This window comes from Malaclemys terrapin, chromosome 17 (genome assembly GCF_027887155.1).
Source record: "Malaclemys terrapin pileata isolate rMalTer1 chromosome 17, rMalTer1.hap1, whole genome shotgun sequence".
In the NCBI taxonomy this organism is placed as follows: Eukaryota; Metazoa; Chordata; order Testudines; family Emydidae; genus Malaclemys; species Malaclemys terrapin.
Window position 1 is genome coordinate 3,967,003 of NC_071521.1, and position 15,116 is coordinate 3,982,118.

Here is a 15,116-nt window from a genome sequence, read left to right on the forward strand (position 1 = left end):
AGTAACATAGTCTTTAGTTATTTCCAGGTCTCAACTAAAGTGTCAGTATAAGAGTGAGGGAACTGGGAAACAAAGCTCTGTTTTTCCTACTAGCTGGACATGCTCCAGTTTAGAAACAAGAAATGTTCCATATTAGTTGAGGAAAGCTCTGTATGTGAGCGCTCCCACAATCTGCTTAAAAATCCCAACAAATATGGTGAAATGGTAGAAACGCACTCATGCACCAACATTGCTAGTCAAAAGTTTCTGCTTTGTCTGGATTTGCTTGATTCTGTCCTATGCACATTTCAAGAGCTTGGGGTCTCTGGGAAATGTGCTTACTCAGAGTGAAGTTTCAGAGAGAAGCCCTGCTAACAGGCACCATATAAACAGACTACAGTGAGCTAACTGAGATGCACTCACCAGTAGCCGGGTCAGCGCATAATGTTCTGGGCAAAGCAAACGCCCTACAAGTGGGCCTGCAATTTAGTTGTCTGTTTTCTGAGCACCCTTTTTTTGACTAATAAATATTCTCAGATCCCATTTCTGATCTTCTCAACATTCTTGGGCTTAGCCTGAGCAGCGAGGTGTCACTTTTTAGTGCGAAATGTATGTGGAGAATAGAAATGGCAAAATATTTAAATTTAATGACTTTTTTTACATAAATTTGGTTTAAGGGAGTGGGATTGTGTGGACTCCAGGGAATAATAGCAGCAGATTGATAGGCTACTTCCCTGGAGATGGGCAGTTAAGCTGTGTCATCTTCTGTGGAAGATAATTAACGTCAGTTTTCTGCTGAGCGGTGGACTTTCTTGATTTCTCTGACTTTAGGTGGGATGCAGTGCACATTGTGTCAGTAATTTCCAAGTGTTGTTGGCAGCATTTTACTTTCTGCCATGGATAAAATAAGTGCAGAATGGGCTTTTTAAAACGGTTTTGGTGAAAGTCTTGGCTTGTATTAAGTGCTGTTGGCATAATCAAACAGCCTGACTTCAATGTCATGATTTTGTGTGCAGGATGTTTTATGTTCTTGCTGCGTTCTAAATTTAGAGTGCATTTTTATAAGTGCCCAGGTCCCCTCTCTAATAAATCTCCTGTCTACAGATGCTCTGACAAAAAGTCAGCAGGCTGGAGAATAGCAGGTGTCAGGTGTCAAAGCGCAGACATGGAGAGTTTGGGCTATTTCTCTTCCGTCCCCCTCTCCAGCTGGTTTTTATAAAGCAAAAAGTCGAGAGCACTTTCTGTAGAATTTTGTATCAAAGCCAGCCGCTTGGACAAATCAGCGAGTGTTGCCTGCTGGCCTTAAAGGTATGAAGAATTTACATCCATCCCTGCTCCTGCAGAGGAGGGAACGTGACGATTGGAAGAATTTTTACAAGCAGCAAAGCAGGACAAAACTGTGATGGAAACTAGGGCAAAGAATAATCCGGGCTGCTAGCTGTGTGAATCTCCCCTTCTAGCTGTGACTGGTGCCACTTCTCCTTCACACCGCCTGCCTCCAGCCCAACTGACATGGTGACTAGCTGGCTGCCAGCACTAGCTCTGGGTGGGGGAAATGTGGGCATGTCCAGACAGTTGGGCTTGCCTGAATGCCTTTCCTTTACAGTAAAGAAATCTCAGCTGCAGCAGGTCTCTTTTCCACTAGTCTGGGCACAAGAATCCAGGGGTAGCTCTGAAACCCACCCTTAGCCAGTGTTGAACAAACTGTGACGTAACGCTGGCTCTGGGACTTCTTGGCCAAATTTAGCAGATTGCAGTTGGGAAAAGTTGACACTAAAACAAGCAACCTGATTATTATTCATTGTAAACATTTACAGTGCAGTTTGCATCTTCAGCATGCTGTGCAAAGCATTACCAAACGGTTCCTCCCGTGCCAGAGAGAGGCAGGTGTTTGCCCTGTCGTCGCGTATGAAACGAACGCTGTCCGGGCAGCTCAGGCTTTATGAAAACAGACAAAGCCTAGCAGCATTAAAAATGTTTCTGTGAACTTTGAAACTCCTCAGTGGAAATCCTTTTTTTAGTATGTGGTGGATTATTTTACAAATTCCCATGCAGGTTGACAAGGATAAAAGAAACAATTCAAGCTAAACCCATCACACCCTGCAAAATAGTAAGTTGGTCACTCACAAACCATTTTTAAAAGAATTATTCTTCCCTGCCAGATTAGAGCCAAATGCTGCAGCATCTGGCTAATTTTCTAGAACCAGCAAGTGAAAGGGATTTACAAGTTCTAATGACTGGGGCCCTGCAGTGGGAGTCAGGAGACCTGAGCTCTATCCCCAGATCTGCCACTGACCATCTGGTGTGACCTTGAGAGTGTCACTTTCCTGTCTCTGCCTCCTTCCTTCCCACTCTGGCCTTGGCTACACTGGCAATTCACAGCGCTGCACTTACTGCGCTCCGGGGTGTGAAAAAACACCCCTCCTCCCCCGAGCGCAGCAAGTGCAGCGCTGTAAAGCCCCAGTGTAATCAGCGCCTGCAGCGCTGCAAGCTATTCCCCTTGGAGAGGTGGAGTACTTGCACCGCTGTGAGAGAGCTCTCGCAGCGCTGGCGGTGTGACTACACTCGGCAGCGCTGTGAATCTGCGAGTGTAGCCAAGGCTTCTGTGTCTCTGCTATTTAGGTAATAGGAGACAGTCCTTGTCCATCCCTTCCAAGTATACCCAGCTGTGCCCGTGTAGGTGAAGGTAGACGTATGAGAGAGGCTCAGGGTGCACTATATGACTGTGGATGATCAGATCCTATCCCGGTGTGAGATGTTCAGGTGCCATTAACTGCACAGCTGCCTCTCTAGCTGAGGCTGTTTTTGCCACTCCAACGCTTACAACCCTTCCCAGGGGGTGTGGAGCACAGTGATATGCCACTAGCTAGTGCTGCAGCATCCAAGAGGCCTCTCTCAGGAGTGCCTGCGTGTGAATGGCAGTAGGTGTGAGTGCTGCTCTTCTGTTTCCGTGGATTCCTGCTGGTTTGTGCACTCTTGGGCTGCTCAATTGCTTGTTGTCAGCACTCAAAGCTGAAGTGTCATCTATCTTGCTTTGAAACCGATGACATTTACTGTGGCTCTTGAGTCTCCAGAGAAAACCAGGAAAATATTTAAGTCTGATTTCTCAGCCTCTGATTCTTCTAGCTTTCAGTGGTGAGAATTTTTGAAGGGCTCCTACAGGGAAGATTGCTTGAAATGGGAGCCTTCCTAAAGTGTCTAGTGTTTGCAGTATTCACAAAGCTACAGAAGTGGTTTGCACAATATTTTGAAGTTACAAGCTTAAAAAAATACACGTAAAAGAAGTTGTAGGCCCCTGCTGTCGGGCGTGCCGGGGCCCTTAGGAGCATAAGTCTCGTTGAAAGACAATGGGGCTTAGGCTCATAAGTGTCCAAGTCACTTTTGAAAATGGGTCTTAGGCTTCTAAGAGCTGTTCTGAAAACTTGACTCCAGGCTCGTGTGCGCTCTCCTTCTCCTGCAGTTAGGCAGTGAACTGCTTGGAGCTTCGTAACTTAATCCAAACCTTTGATTCACAATTCTGCGACTACAGAAGCGTTGCCATGCATGTTCGCATTCAGTTCCATCATTTTCCTGTTGGCTACTTGCAGAAAAGCAGTCAATGCTTTTCATGAACCTGTCACTGATGCATTGCAGAAATGCTGGAATTGTTTCCATCCGTCTCTGTTCCCTTGCTACAATAGGGTGGTGGTGGTGGTAGTGGGTTAAGTGTGAAAATATCACTGTAATTATTCAGACATGTTTCATTTCCAGGGATCAAGGTGGTCGGACCTTATGTGGTGTGATGAGAATTGGTTTGGTTGCAAAGGGCTTGCTGATAAAGGATGACATGGATTTGGAGCTGGTTCTTATGTGCAAAGAAAAACCCACAAAGACCTTGTTATATACAGTCAAAGACAATCTCCCAATCCAAATTCAGGTAAGTTAATTCGGGTAGTCCTCCAGCTCTGATTGATAGCACTGCAAGACATAGTCAGCTAAAAGCTGCACTGGGTAAAAGCTGAAATTAATTTGATACCAAGAAAAATACAAGCGGTAAAGGTACAGAGAGCAAAGATTGTACTTAGAATCTAGGACAGCGGCTAGAGCTCAAGAGACCTTAACCTGATGGGTAGAAAGGCTATTCTCAAAGCCGCCTTTGCTAGTCCTTGTTCCTGACATCAGTCCTGCTGTGCCCTCCAGATAAGGCCTTGGCTACACTTGCAGCTGTACAGCACTGTGAGGGAAACCTGTCTTCGTACAGCTGAGTAGGGAAAAGCGCTGCCGTCTGTCCACACTGACAACTGCCAGCGCAGTGGTGTGGCCACACTTGAAACATTTGCAGCTGTGTTGGGAGTGGTGCATTATGGGCAGCTATCCCAGCATTCATGTGGCTGCAACGTGCTTTTCAAAACGGGGCGGGGGGTGGTGGTGGATTGTGACAGGAAGTGTGGGGGGAGAGAGTGTGCTTTTTGGAGCATGTCAGCTCTCTATTTTGCAAGTTCTGAACTCCGGGCCCCCTGCTCATTCATTTACTCACTCAAAGCAAGCTGCAAATTGTTTGCTTTTTCTCTGTGGTACGAGCTTTGAAACCTGCACTTCCGCATTCCTGCAGCCGGTCACAACAATGGAGAGGATTGGCCACTTGACAAGGTGATTAGTACAGCGCTGCAAGCGTTTACACTCACACCTGTGAGTCGTAGCCACTCCGCTGCAGCTGTTATTCCTCTCCGCGATGTGGAGTACCTGCAGCGGTGTACCCAGGGAGATACAGCGCTGCAAGTGCCCTGCCAGTGTGGACGGGGAGTGAGTTATAGCGCTGGGGGAGGCTTTACAGCGATGTAACTTGCAAGTGTAGCCAAGGCCTAACCTTCCTATTGGAGAATTCACCCATTGGGACTCTCCCTGCTCTCACTCCTAACACAGAAATTAAATGGGGTCTTAGGCCTTGGCTACACTTGCGGATTCACTGCGTTGCCACGGCAGCTCTCTCGCAGCGCTGTATGTACTCCACTCTCCAAGGGGAATAGTTTGCAGCACTGCGAGCGTGCAGCACTGCAGGCGCTGATTACACTGGCGCTTTATAGCGCTGCACTCGCTGCGCTCGGGGGGGGTGTTTTTTCACACCCCTGAGCGCAGCAAGTGCAGCGCTGTGAATTCCCATTGTAGCCAAGGCCTTAGATCTCCTTTCTCCTGAGCATGTCAATCTGGCTCACTCTGCCCAGTGTGTTGAACTTCCCCATTACAGAAGCTTTGTCCCTCAGCTCTGTGTTCAGCTTGGTGATTCTGAAGTGACAATAGGTAAGGTTAAGAGTTTGTCATGGTTATTTTTAGTAAAAGTCACCAACGGGCAATAAACAAAAATTCACGGGCGCCTGTAACCTGTCTGTGACTTGACCAAAAATAACTGGGTGGGGCAGGGCTGATGGGGAAGGAATGACAGCTGGAGCCCCCCCCCCCAACCACCACCACAGGGGGTAGGCACACAGTCCTGCCTCTGACCCCAGCCGCAGCTCCGGGGCAATTGGGGGACACTGGGGATGCACAGCCCGAGCTCCAGCCGCAGCTCCAGGGGTGGTAGAGGGAGGAACGCACAGTCATAGGGGTGGGCAGCGCACAGCCCCGGCTTCGGTTCCAGCTGCGGGAAGGGATGCACAGCTCTGGCTCCGGCTCCAGCCCCAGCTTCAGCTGCTGACAGCTGAAACCGAAGACGTCACGGAGGTCCGGTAAAGTCACGGAACCCTAAATCATACCCTTAACAAGAGGCCCTTCTGAACGGTCAGTGGTCCTGGATCACGATGAACCCTTGATATGTACTTAGTTTTAATTTGTACCTTTTTGTTTTGGTGTGTAAAAAAGCATCCTGTGAACAGATGCAGCCAGTACCACCTCTTATGAAGGGAGCCCAGAGTTATAGCTTCCTTTGACACACCCCTGGGCCTGAATAATTAGTCCAGCCTGAAGCTCATGACATGCACTATTTTGCCTAGAGCCTGTGCCCCAACAAATACCCCTTGCAAGTAGCTCTTTCTAAACTAGGTGATGAAACTCATTCTCCCTCCTTCCTGGTTTGCTTTCTTGTCTCATGTTTATTTCCACATACAGTGTACACGTTTCTACCATTCTTGGGAGCTATACTTCCCATTGTTCATTTGTTTGCACACAAGTTTTCAGGTTCTATGGAGGCAAAGTCCTACTCTGCAGACACAGCCGTCTCCGTAGCTGGGGCCTGGTGGGGACATGTAGGGTGGTGGCGAGGGTATGTTGCTTGCCTGTAACAGTTTTTTTCTGGAGGAAGTAAGTGCCCTAGATTGATCTCCCTATTTGTAAAGACACGGTGATTAGAAAGTGTAACTCTTACATGCTCTCTGTGGCTCCAGTTCTCTAAGCTGGTCCATGTGGATGGACCCCCATCTCCTACAGAGTCCCATTGAAGCCAGCGGGGTTCCATGCAGGTGCCGAGGTCTTGTCCAGGCAGATCGGCTGGTAGGACTGGAGCCATTTATTTGCCTGCATCTGCTGCTAATTGTCAGGATGGTGGTAAACTGCCAGGGGTTTTGCATTTAGAGGCAGCATTGCCAAGAGTTAGATCCTGTAGGAGCCTACAATTGCTGGCAAGTAATTCACCCTTGGGCAGCTTCAAAAGATGACTGATCACTGTCTGCACAATGAGTGGGATGCTGTAGTGCATTTATGCTGCCACCATTTAGCGTTTTTCTGGTGAACAGCTATTTATGTTGTTAAAAATTATTTACAACTTATCAACTCTTAGCTGAGGGTGGAGGGGCAGTACCTGGCAGAACCTGTGTATTGTAGCAATGCGAGTTCAGGGGTCATCTGCAAGGGGCAAATGTTTCTTTAGGAGGTGCTGCCTTTACCATGGTTGATTGGGGATTTTTGAAAATGTTTCTTGATGCCTTTCAGAAACTTACAGAAGAGAAGTACCACGTGGAGCAGTGTGTGAATGAGGCCGCTATTATTATTTGTAACACAAAGGAGCCCACCCTAACACTGAAGGTGATACTTACATCCCCTCTCATTCGTGAGGAAACGGAGAAGAAGGACGGAGGTATATAGAGAGAGTCGTTTTCCTGCTTCCCTCAGAATTTTCTCCGAAAGGCTTTCTGACCGTGTAGCACAGGGTTAGTTTAGGGAGTGAGGTCTTGTTTTTGTTGTATACTGTGTCATCGTTAGCTTGGCTCACCTCTATTGGTTACAATGATTGTTCTTTAAACAGCCAGCAACCATTTAATTTTCACATAAATATATGTAAAATTCCATTTGCCGTGCAGACAGCATTATTATAGCCTTGACTCAGACACCAATTAGATCTTGTCTGAAAGAAAGCAGAACTAGTTATTAGTTAATAATTAAGCAGTGCCTGCACAGTCGTGTTTTTAAATTAAATCAGTCAAATTGGACTGGTTCATAAAATTATTCCTATTGTATAAAACTGCTCTCTTAAAATGCAGTTCCTACAAAGCTGTCTCTCTTCCTGGCACACAGATTTTGCTCATTATTGATGCGTATGTGTGTTTCTATCTTTAAGGTAAGAACTTCCTAACTAGGATACAGTTGAAGTTAAAGCTAAAATACTGCACTTCACTTCTGAAGTTAATGTTGTACCTACTGTCCTGAATGTAAAAATATATTTGGAAAATTATGCATCCTAATTCTTCCCCATCCATTCTTCCCTCTCTGCTGGGGACTTGCAACTTAGCCACAAGAAACTCTTAAGAAGCGTTGACTCTTAACGTCTACGAGATTGGAAAGAAACCAAGCGTAACACACAGAGCGAATGCAGCCGTGTTTTATTTTATTGTAATCTTCTTGTCAATAATTTCTGCTTCCGCTTCCCAAACCTATGCTTAGAAACTTTCCACTGGATGATGTCAGACCTTTGACCAACTGGCCACTCTCTGTCATGACAACTGAGGCAGCTGGGCCCATGTGGGCTAGGGAACTCCCTATTGCTCTTTTCCCATTTCTAGACTTGCCACAAGTCCCTTTGCTTATTCCCCCTTCCCACATGAAATACCAATACACTGAGAAATGTTGGTCAGTTTCTTTTCATTTTGAGGGGAGAGGGCAGGAAGGATTGATTTTTTCAAGTGAAATACAGCACTTAGGCAGCAGTTGGAAGCGCAAGAATCTTGCGATAGAGATGAATAGCAAAGATTCATTAATAAAAATGTCCAAGAATTCCCAAATCACTAATGAGGCTCTTGTGCAAAAACACAATTGTTTTTCTTTAAAACAAAAGCCAGATATTTGCAGACTACTGCACATTTTCTTCAACTTCCTGGCAAGTGCTGAGTTGAGGTTTGTTTCCATTGCGACAGATACACACTCGTGAGACTGAGCACAAAAATTTATGGGAAGGTATTTTTAACATCACTGTGTGCATGCAGTTTTGCACAAATGTTTCTTCCTGTGTGATCCCTTTCAGGAGGGGATAGTGCCTTCCTCTGCTGGAATAGAAACCTGGACTTCATTAATTTGGGACTCGTCTGCTAAGCTGAATGAGGACATTAATTTTCACACTTTCTTGTTTTAATATATTTGTCGTTTTGTTACTGATTTAGGATATTAAAATATTTTTCAAAACTTTGTTCAAAAACCTTGCAGTTCACCTCTTAAATATAAAGATTGTCTCTGCAAATTTGTGATAGTGCTGGTAATAAGAGCTGTTGTGAGATCCACCCCTACCATAAAACTGATGATTGTAAACTGGTTAACACACCTTGTTCTGAAGTCCAGATTCTTTTGTAGTTGGCTTCAGTTTCTGTGACGTTCACTCCCTAGTTTATCTGAACAAAGAAAACTTGTAATATTCCCCTTCATAAGTTAATCAAACATTTTTTCTTACTGTATTAAGTAACCAGCTAGAGGGGGAAAAGAGAAAATTTTTCAACCGTCTACAACCACTTCTAGTCACTTTGAGCCGTTTTAGATTTACTAAGTGAATAAAGTTTCAAATCTAATATCAAGGGGAATATGTTGGAAAACGATTCAGGAAAAATAATTTAATATAAAGGGAAAATATTGCAACTCTTCTTTTGATGCTCCTGGACAGTGGCAGCCAAATACATGTGTATTTCATATGTCATTTTAAAAACTATTCCTCGCTTTTCTTTACTTTTTTCTGATAGAAAAGCTTTTCAAGTTCTTCATAATTTGCTTTTCATCTTGCTAGTAAGAGGAGCCATTCTATTCCAGCTGCTGCTTTTCTCTTTGTTCCTTAGTTGGCAGCTGACTAGTAGTATGCTAAGAGGCTGAGGGAAAGGCTGGGTGAAACTGACCAAGATTTCCAGCAGTATGGTTTGATTACAGTCACTAATCTATCCTCTAACCAAATAAGCAAGGTTAGGTGCAATGGAATTCTTTCAGTGCTTCCATTTGTTCTGTAGGAATGTCGCGTGTACCTTCATGCCCTGATGTCAGAATGCAGAGAACAAACATTCCTGGGTTTCTCTTTAGTCTCCCCCCCTCTTTTTTTTTTTTTTTTTTGAGAAGTGTTACTACATTTTAAGCATTGTTTGTTCTATTTGTTTTTGCTGTTTGGTAGTAAAAACAAATACCAGACCAGTGTGTGTGCATTTCAATATTCCTTCCAAGCAATCCCCTTGGAGCCATTGTACAAGCTCTGTTTTCTCCTTGTTAAATGGGGAGGTCAAGTGTTTGAATCTGGCGCATTCTGCGTCAGAGTGAAATTTATGTCCTCGGCAAGTTTAATATCACTCATGTCCCCCAAAGAACAGGATCTCTGTGAACTAGGCTTTCTCAGTGCCACTCTGGAAATAGTTGCAGTTACTAAACCCGTACATTCAAAATAAGAAGTAACTTCGGCCACCCAAATAGGATGGTGCTGAAAACAACAGAGTTCAGTAACTGAGCAACTGCTTCATAATCTGTCTGACACCCAGGACCTTGGTGGGCAGAGAGAATCACTGATGTTCTTGATTTCCACAAGAGCCCTTGAAGGACCTGCAGAGCAAGCCACAGATTTGCCTCCTCTCCAGAAAGTAGCCCTGGTAGCTATAAACTAACGATGTTGGCAGGGGAGATTATGGAAGGACTCGTTCTGTAGGTGTTGCAGGCTCTGAATTAATGGCTGGTTTTTATTTTATTTTTTTTAACAAACTCATCAGTGCTGAGTGTCCTTTTTAGAACTAAAAAAGGAAAAGAAGAAAGCTTCTCGTACATGTTTGAAAACTTTGATTGGGTCTCACTTTCCTGACTAGCAGAGCATGAAGAAACATGCCATTCTAATGAGGATGTCAAAAGGGAGTCTGCTGCAAGTCGCTCACCCCTCTTCACTGCCTGTTCTCTCCATCTTTCTGTTTAACAGAATCTTGCACCCAAATGTTGACTGCCTGCAACATCTGCAAAAGCTGCCCTGGAAACTCAAGGGTTAATGTAATGAATGCACTATTTTCAAAGGCATTAGTGACTCTGGCCTCTTTAAATAACCTCTAATGAGCATCAACATGCCACTGCAAAAGTAGGGTGTTGTATTTATGCTGTTACAGTGAAGCCTATTTAGTCACCTGTACAGTAACAGACAAAACACACCATGTTCTGGTTTATAAGTTAGTGGTAAAATTAAGTTTGCTTCATCAGCAGTTGTAACATACTCTAGCAAAATGTTGTACAATCTCAGTTGGAAATGGACTTCATGGACTTGCAAATTCACCTTAATTGTTAAAACTGAACAATTTTGCAGTCAGTCAACCTTTGCCATTTCTAACTTTTAAAGAAGATTCTAATCACTCATTGACAGTAGCTGTTTTAAGCTTTAAGCAGATGTTTATATTGTCCCCAGTAAAGGGTTTTGTTTCAGAAACATTTAAAGATTTGTAACACATGTTGTGCTTTCATAACCAATAAAACACAATTTTCTTCTTGTAAACGAAGAGGAAATTTGAAAGTAAAAGTCTTAAATTCCAAAGCGATGTGATGCAAAGTGACCTTTTGTGCTTGTAAACAAATACCTGCTAATCCCATATAAGACTTTGCAGCTCTGATTGGGAGGACAGGAGTGGAGATGAATTTTAGCGATGCGATTATGTTGATGAGGATAACAAGAAACAATGCAAATATCTGCTGCGAAGTTCATCGGGGTCAGAAAATAAGCATATAGCACTTCAGTCCTTTGCTGGGAGCAGAGCCAACAGATGCAAACTAAACCCACAAGCTATCAGACAAGATGTCTCTGTTTCTGTTGAGCTTCACACTCTGGTTTTTCATTACCTTTTATCCATCATGATGTAATGGCTACAGCTTTGCTAGACCTGTCTCCCTAGCCAACAGCATAGGAAGGGAGGCCGTTTTGATATTAAAATAGCAGTACCATGCAGCGTAACCTGTGAAAACAAATGGCAGTTGGGACATTAACTGTAAGGGTGCGGGTGGGTGTGCGCATGCCCTGTATACAGTGGTATCCATTTTTTCTCCCGCGTCTCCTAAGTAAAATTAAATGTTTTGCTAGTTACTGAATATTGCTTTACCTGGCAGGCATCTACAAGCTGGTTTGGGTTCTGTATTTCAGTCAGCCCCACATGGCTATCTCTGTACAAACCCATATGAATTAGCTGTTATGAATGATGAAAAACAGTATTTTTCTACATTACTGCCAATTTCAAGAGGGGCAATAGACTAGATTCCTAAGAACAGTCAGTGTATTTATTCAAAGGGTTATTTTGAACTATGGGTTGGTTTAGTTCCCAGTATGTGCTGTTATGTCAGTTAAATGCTATTGACTAAGGAAGTTAGCCCTTAATCCTGCAGAGATACTTAGACATGTGTAATTCTACCCATGAGGTAGTATAATCACATGAATGAAGTTAGGCATGGGCTTTGTGGGTTTACAGAATCAGGGTTTTAATAATTTGTTCCCTTTAAAAAACGAGAAAATTGATGTCTTATGGAACGAGATGTGATTGCTAGAAGAACTTGGTAACATGCTGGATTTAAAAAAAGGCGGGTGAGAGTGTAAAACTTAACAGAAGATTTCAGTCTTCTGCGTCTCAACTCCGACTTTAGTTTGTTTAGACAACTTCTGTTGCTGTTGGGAAGAGAAGATTTTTATGAAAGAAAAACAATCTTGAAATTGTTAACAGGATCTAGAAGTTTTAAAACTTCTTTGCTGCTTTAATTTGTTACCTGGTTACACACAACACTACAGTCAGAGTGAAAGAACTTGTGTATCAAAATGTAAAGTGCACATTAACACAAGTTCTGTTTTTCTCCAATTTGTTTATATAGAGTTAATATTGAAGAGAAATACACTTCTCCACTGTTAATTGCTGTGGCTTTGATAAAGATAAACTGGAAGCATCTTCAAATTCCCAAAAGGCATCTCTAAATCATTCTTCAATGCTTCCTGCCTCTGAGGCAAACTTTCTTCTTCAAGAAAATCTTCTCTTTGTTGAGAAGGTTGCTGTCAGTTAGTAATTCTGTGCTGATTTTATGCACCTGGAATAAAACCACAAACGGGAGGGAGGAACGAAAGAAGGAAAAGTGCTACATAGCTATTTTCTGCCCTGAAATGTGTTCTACATTTTTAATAAGATCCCAGATTGTCTGTAGCAGTGGCCATCGATTTTGTATAAGGAGTGAATGCCTTTTGCTTCTGTTGCACATGTGCACATTTACTACCTTTTTAATGGCTTGTTTGAATTAAATAACACAGTGCACTTAAAAAAAATTAATTTTTTTTCTGGGAGTCTTATTAGCTCATTGAGATGCTGCCACTCTTTATGTACTGTGACAGAAACCCCTTGGTCAAATTGTATCTGTCTCTTTTTATCCCATTTTACCAGTAGATAATGTTGCGATGAAAGATCCTCCGGACTTATTGGACAGGCAGAAATGCCTGGAGGCCTTGGCCTCTCTGCGGCACGCCAAATGGTTTCAGGTTGGCTATTTGTTCTTATCTTATTGTTATTGTAGCCTTATGAGGTTTAATTTGAGACACTTTTAATTTTAATGCCTTTTTTAATTTCTGTCTAGCCCCTCTAGAGTGCAAGTCTAGAATTTCAAATTCTGAGTGCTGTTCTGTAAAAGCGACGACGCTAGGTAGCTAGCCAACTGGTCTATAGTTGTCATGAGGCTACAAAAGCAATTTTAACATTATGCTTCTTTTTACTGTTAAGCCTGCCTTTCTCTAAAATGCAGCATTTTGCTTTTATGTAACTTCTTTTGTTTTGCATGAAACTGATTAAGTGCTAATTAGTAATCGTATTAAAGAACCTATTCCAGGACTGTACAGTTAAAAAGCAAAATTGAAGGCTGGATTTCAGCAAGTGTATTGGAACCATTTTGTTTGTTTTAGGCCAGGGCAAATGGACTAAAATCATGTGTAATTGTTCTACGTATTCTGCGTGATTTGTGCAACAGAGTCCCCACATGGGCACCGCTAAAAGGATGGGTAAGTGTGGAACAGGAGTCAGATGGCAACTAGGTTTGAAAAGTCAGACCTTCAGTAAATGGTCACGGTGTCTTGTGAGGGCTGTAGAGTGGGCATGTGAAACTCAGCTCCCTGCTTTCCCTCGTCATACCCATTAAAACAATCTTTTGTTTAAAACAATGCCTGTGGAGCTGAGGAGGGAGAGGGGCAGCTTGTGTCCATTTCAGTAACTCTGTATGGTGCCTGGAAACCATGGCAATGGGCACCGTGTCGGCAGGGCCTCGTGTTCTGCGGAATCCACCCCTGGCCATAGAGATTTGACACTTTTAAAAGCGTCTCACTGCCATAGCTGGTGCAGGTGTAGCCTTGGAAATGTGAGCTCAGTGTAAGTCACCGCAGTGGAGTTGGTGGTACCCTCCTGCTGGGAAAAGCTGCGCACTGTAGAAATCCACAGGTTGATAAACACCCCCGGGTCACTAGGAGCAGCGCCTCACCCCCATTGAAATGACTTCTTGTGTTTAACTGCGGCCACGCTCTGGCACCTGTACTAATTCTAATTTAATGTCTTTTAGCCACTAGAGCTTATATGTGAAAAATCTATAGGTACTTGTAATAGACCCTTGGGCGCTGGGGAGGCCTTAAGACGAGTGATGGAGTGTTTGGCGTCTGGAATTCTGCTTCCTGGTAAGGGCCCAGAATAAATTCAGACACACCAAAGATTGATCATTCCTCTGTTTTGAAATGTGCGTGTTTTCCATTCCTGCGTGTTTTAAAATGCCTGTTCTCAGGAGCAGCAAGCAGAAGGCTTAGCATGTGAATTGTTAGCAAGACATTGAGAAGCTCCATGGTTAACCTAAAAATATACTGTCCCTATTAATAGTTGTAACGTCTCTATGCTGTGGTGTTACAGCGCCTGCTGGGAGTGGAGTGTTCACAGTAGAATGACTGCTGGGGAATTAGAGAGAAGACCATGGGCCAGATGCTCAGCTAGTATAGATCAGTGTTTGGAAATCAGTAGTTCTCCCAGGTTTTCAAACTCCACTGCCAAATTCTTAGCCGTTGGTGCCTCTGTCTTATGTGTACAGTGTGGACAACAACAATTTAAATGGCCCTTCTCGTTTAGGGGGTAAAACCTTAGGGTTAGCTTGTTCCTAAGGCTGTTTCAGTCTCCACCGAGAGAGATGGGGGCTCTGCACTCATCGGAGAGTAGAATTTAGCTCTTGTGACTTTCACTTGACTCCAGCAGTCTTTTGGGTGGTATTTCTGACATGTTCTGAACTGTCTTATTTTCCCCCTTGTAGGGGGCCCTGGCCTGCATGATCCCTGTGAGCGGGAGCCAACAGACGCTTTGTCCTATATGACAGTGCAGCAAAAAGAAGCCATAACACACAGTGCTCAGGTAGAAAACCTCTGCTTCCAGGAACCTAAGTGTCATTTCTGCTGAAGAACATCCGAGTCCCTGCATTCAGTTTACCCCTTTGCTCAGGATGGCTTCTTTCTTGCAGTAGAATCATGGCAGCCCTTCTCATGCCCTGCACTGGAAGGATTAAATAAAGGTTTTGAGAATATAGGAGTTCTATTATGAATGACATTTTCTCCTTGAGAGGGCCCCAAAGCCTGTGCTTTGTGTAGGTCCCACTTTAAGCACCTGTGGCGCATAGGTCCCGTGCTGGTGCTCTGAACAGGGGTGAATTTCACACAGTGTATCCCAGAAATGGCTGTTTCTGTTCTCTCTCGCTCGCTCGCTAAT

At 43.8% G+C, this 15,116-nt stretch overlaps 1 protein-coding gene across 3 annotated transcripts in view; it reads left to right on the forward strand.

The window, feature by feature from the left end:
• The window catches only part of STRBP (spermatid perinuclear RNA binding protein), a 98,495-nt gene that overhangs the window by 59,384 nt on the left and 23,995 nt on the right, over positions 1 to 15,116 (forward strand). For all 3 annotated transcript variants that reach the window (XM_054007123.1, XM_054007121.1, XM_054007122.1), the window contains exons 4-9: positions 3,730 to 3,895; positions 6,880 to 7,024; positions 12,780 to 12,874; positions 13,292 to 13,387; positions 13,939 to 14,050; positions 14,668 to 14,765. In XM_054007123.1, coding sequence (XP_053863098.1) covers positions 3,730 to 3,895; positions 6,880 to 7,024; positions 12,780 to 12,874; positions 13,292 to 13,387; positions 13,939 to 14,050; positions 14,668 to 14,765 — 712 coding nt within the window. The remainder of the gene's footprint in view (positions 1 to 3,729; positions 3,896 to 6,879; positions 7,025 to 12,779; positions 12,875 to 13,291; positions 13,388 to 13,938; positions 14,051 to 14,667; positions 14,766 to 15,116) is intronic.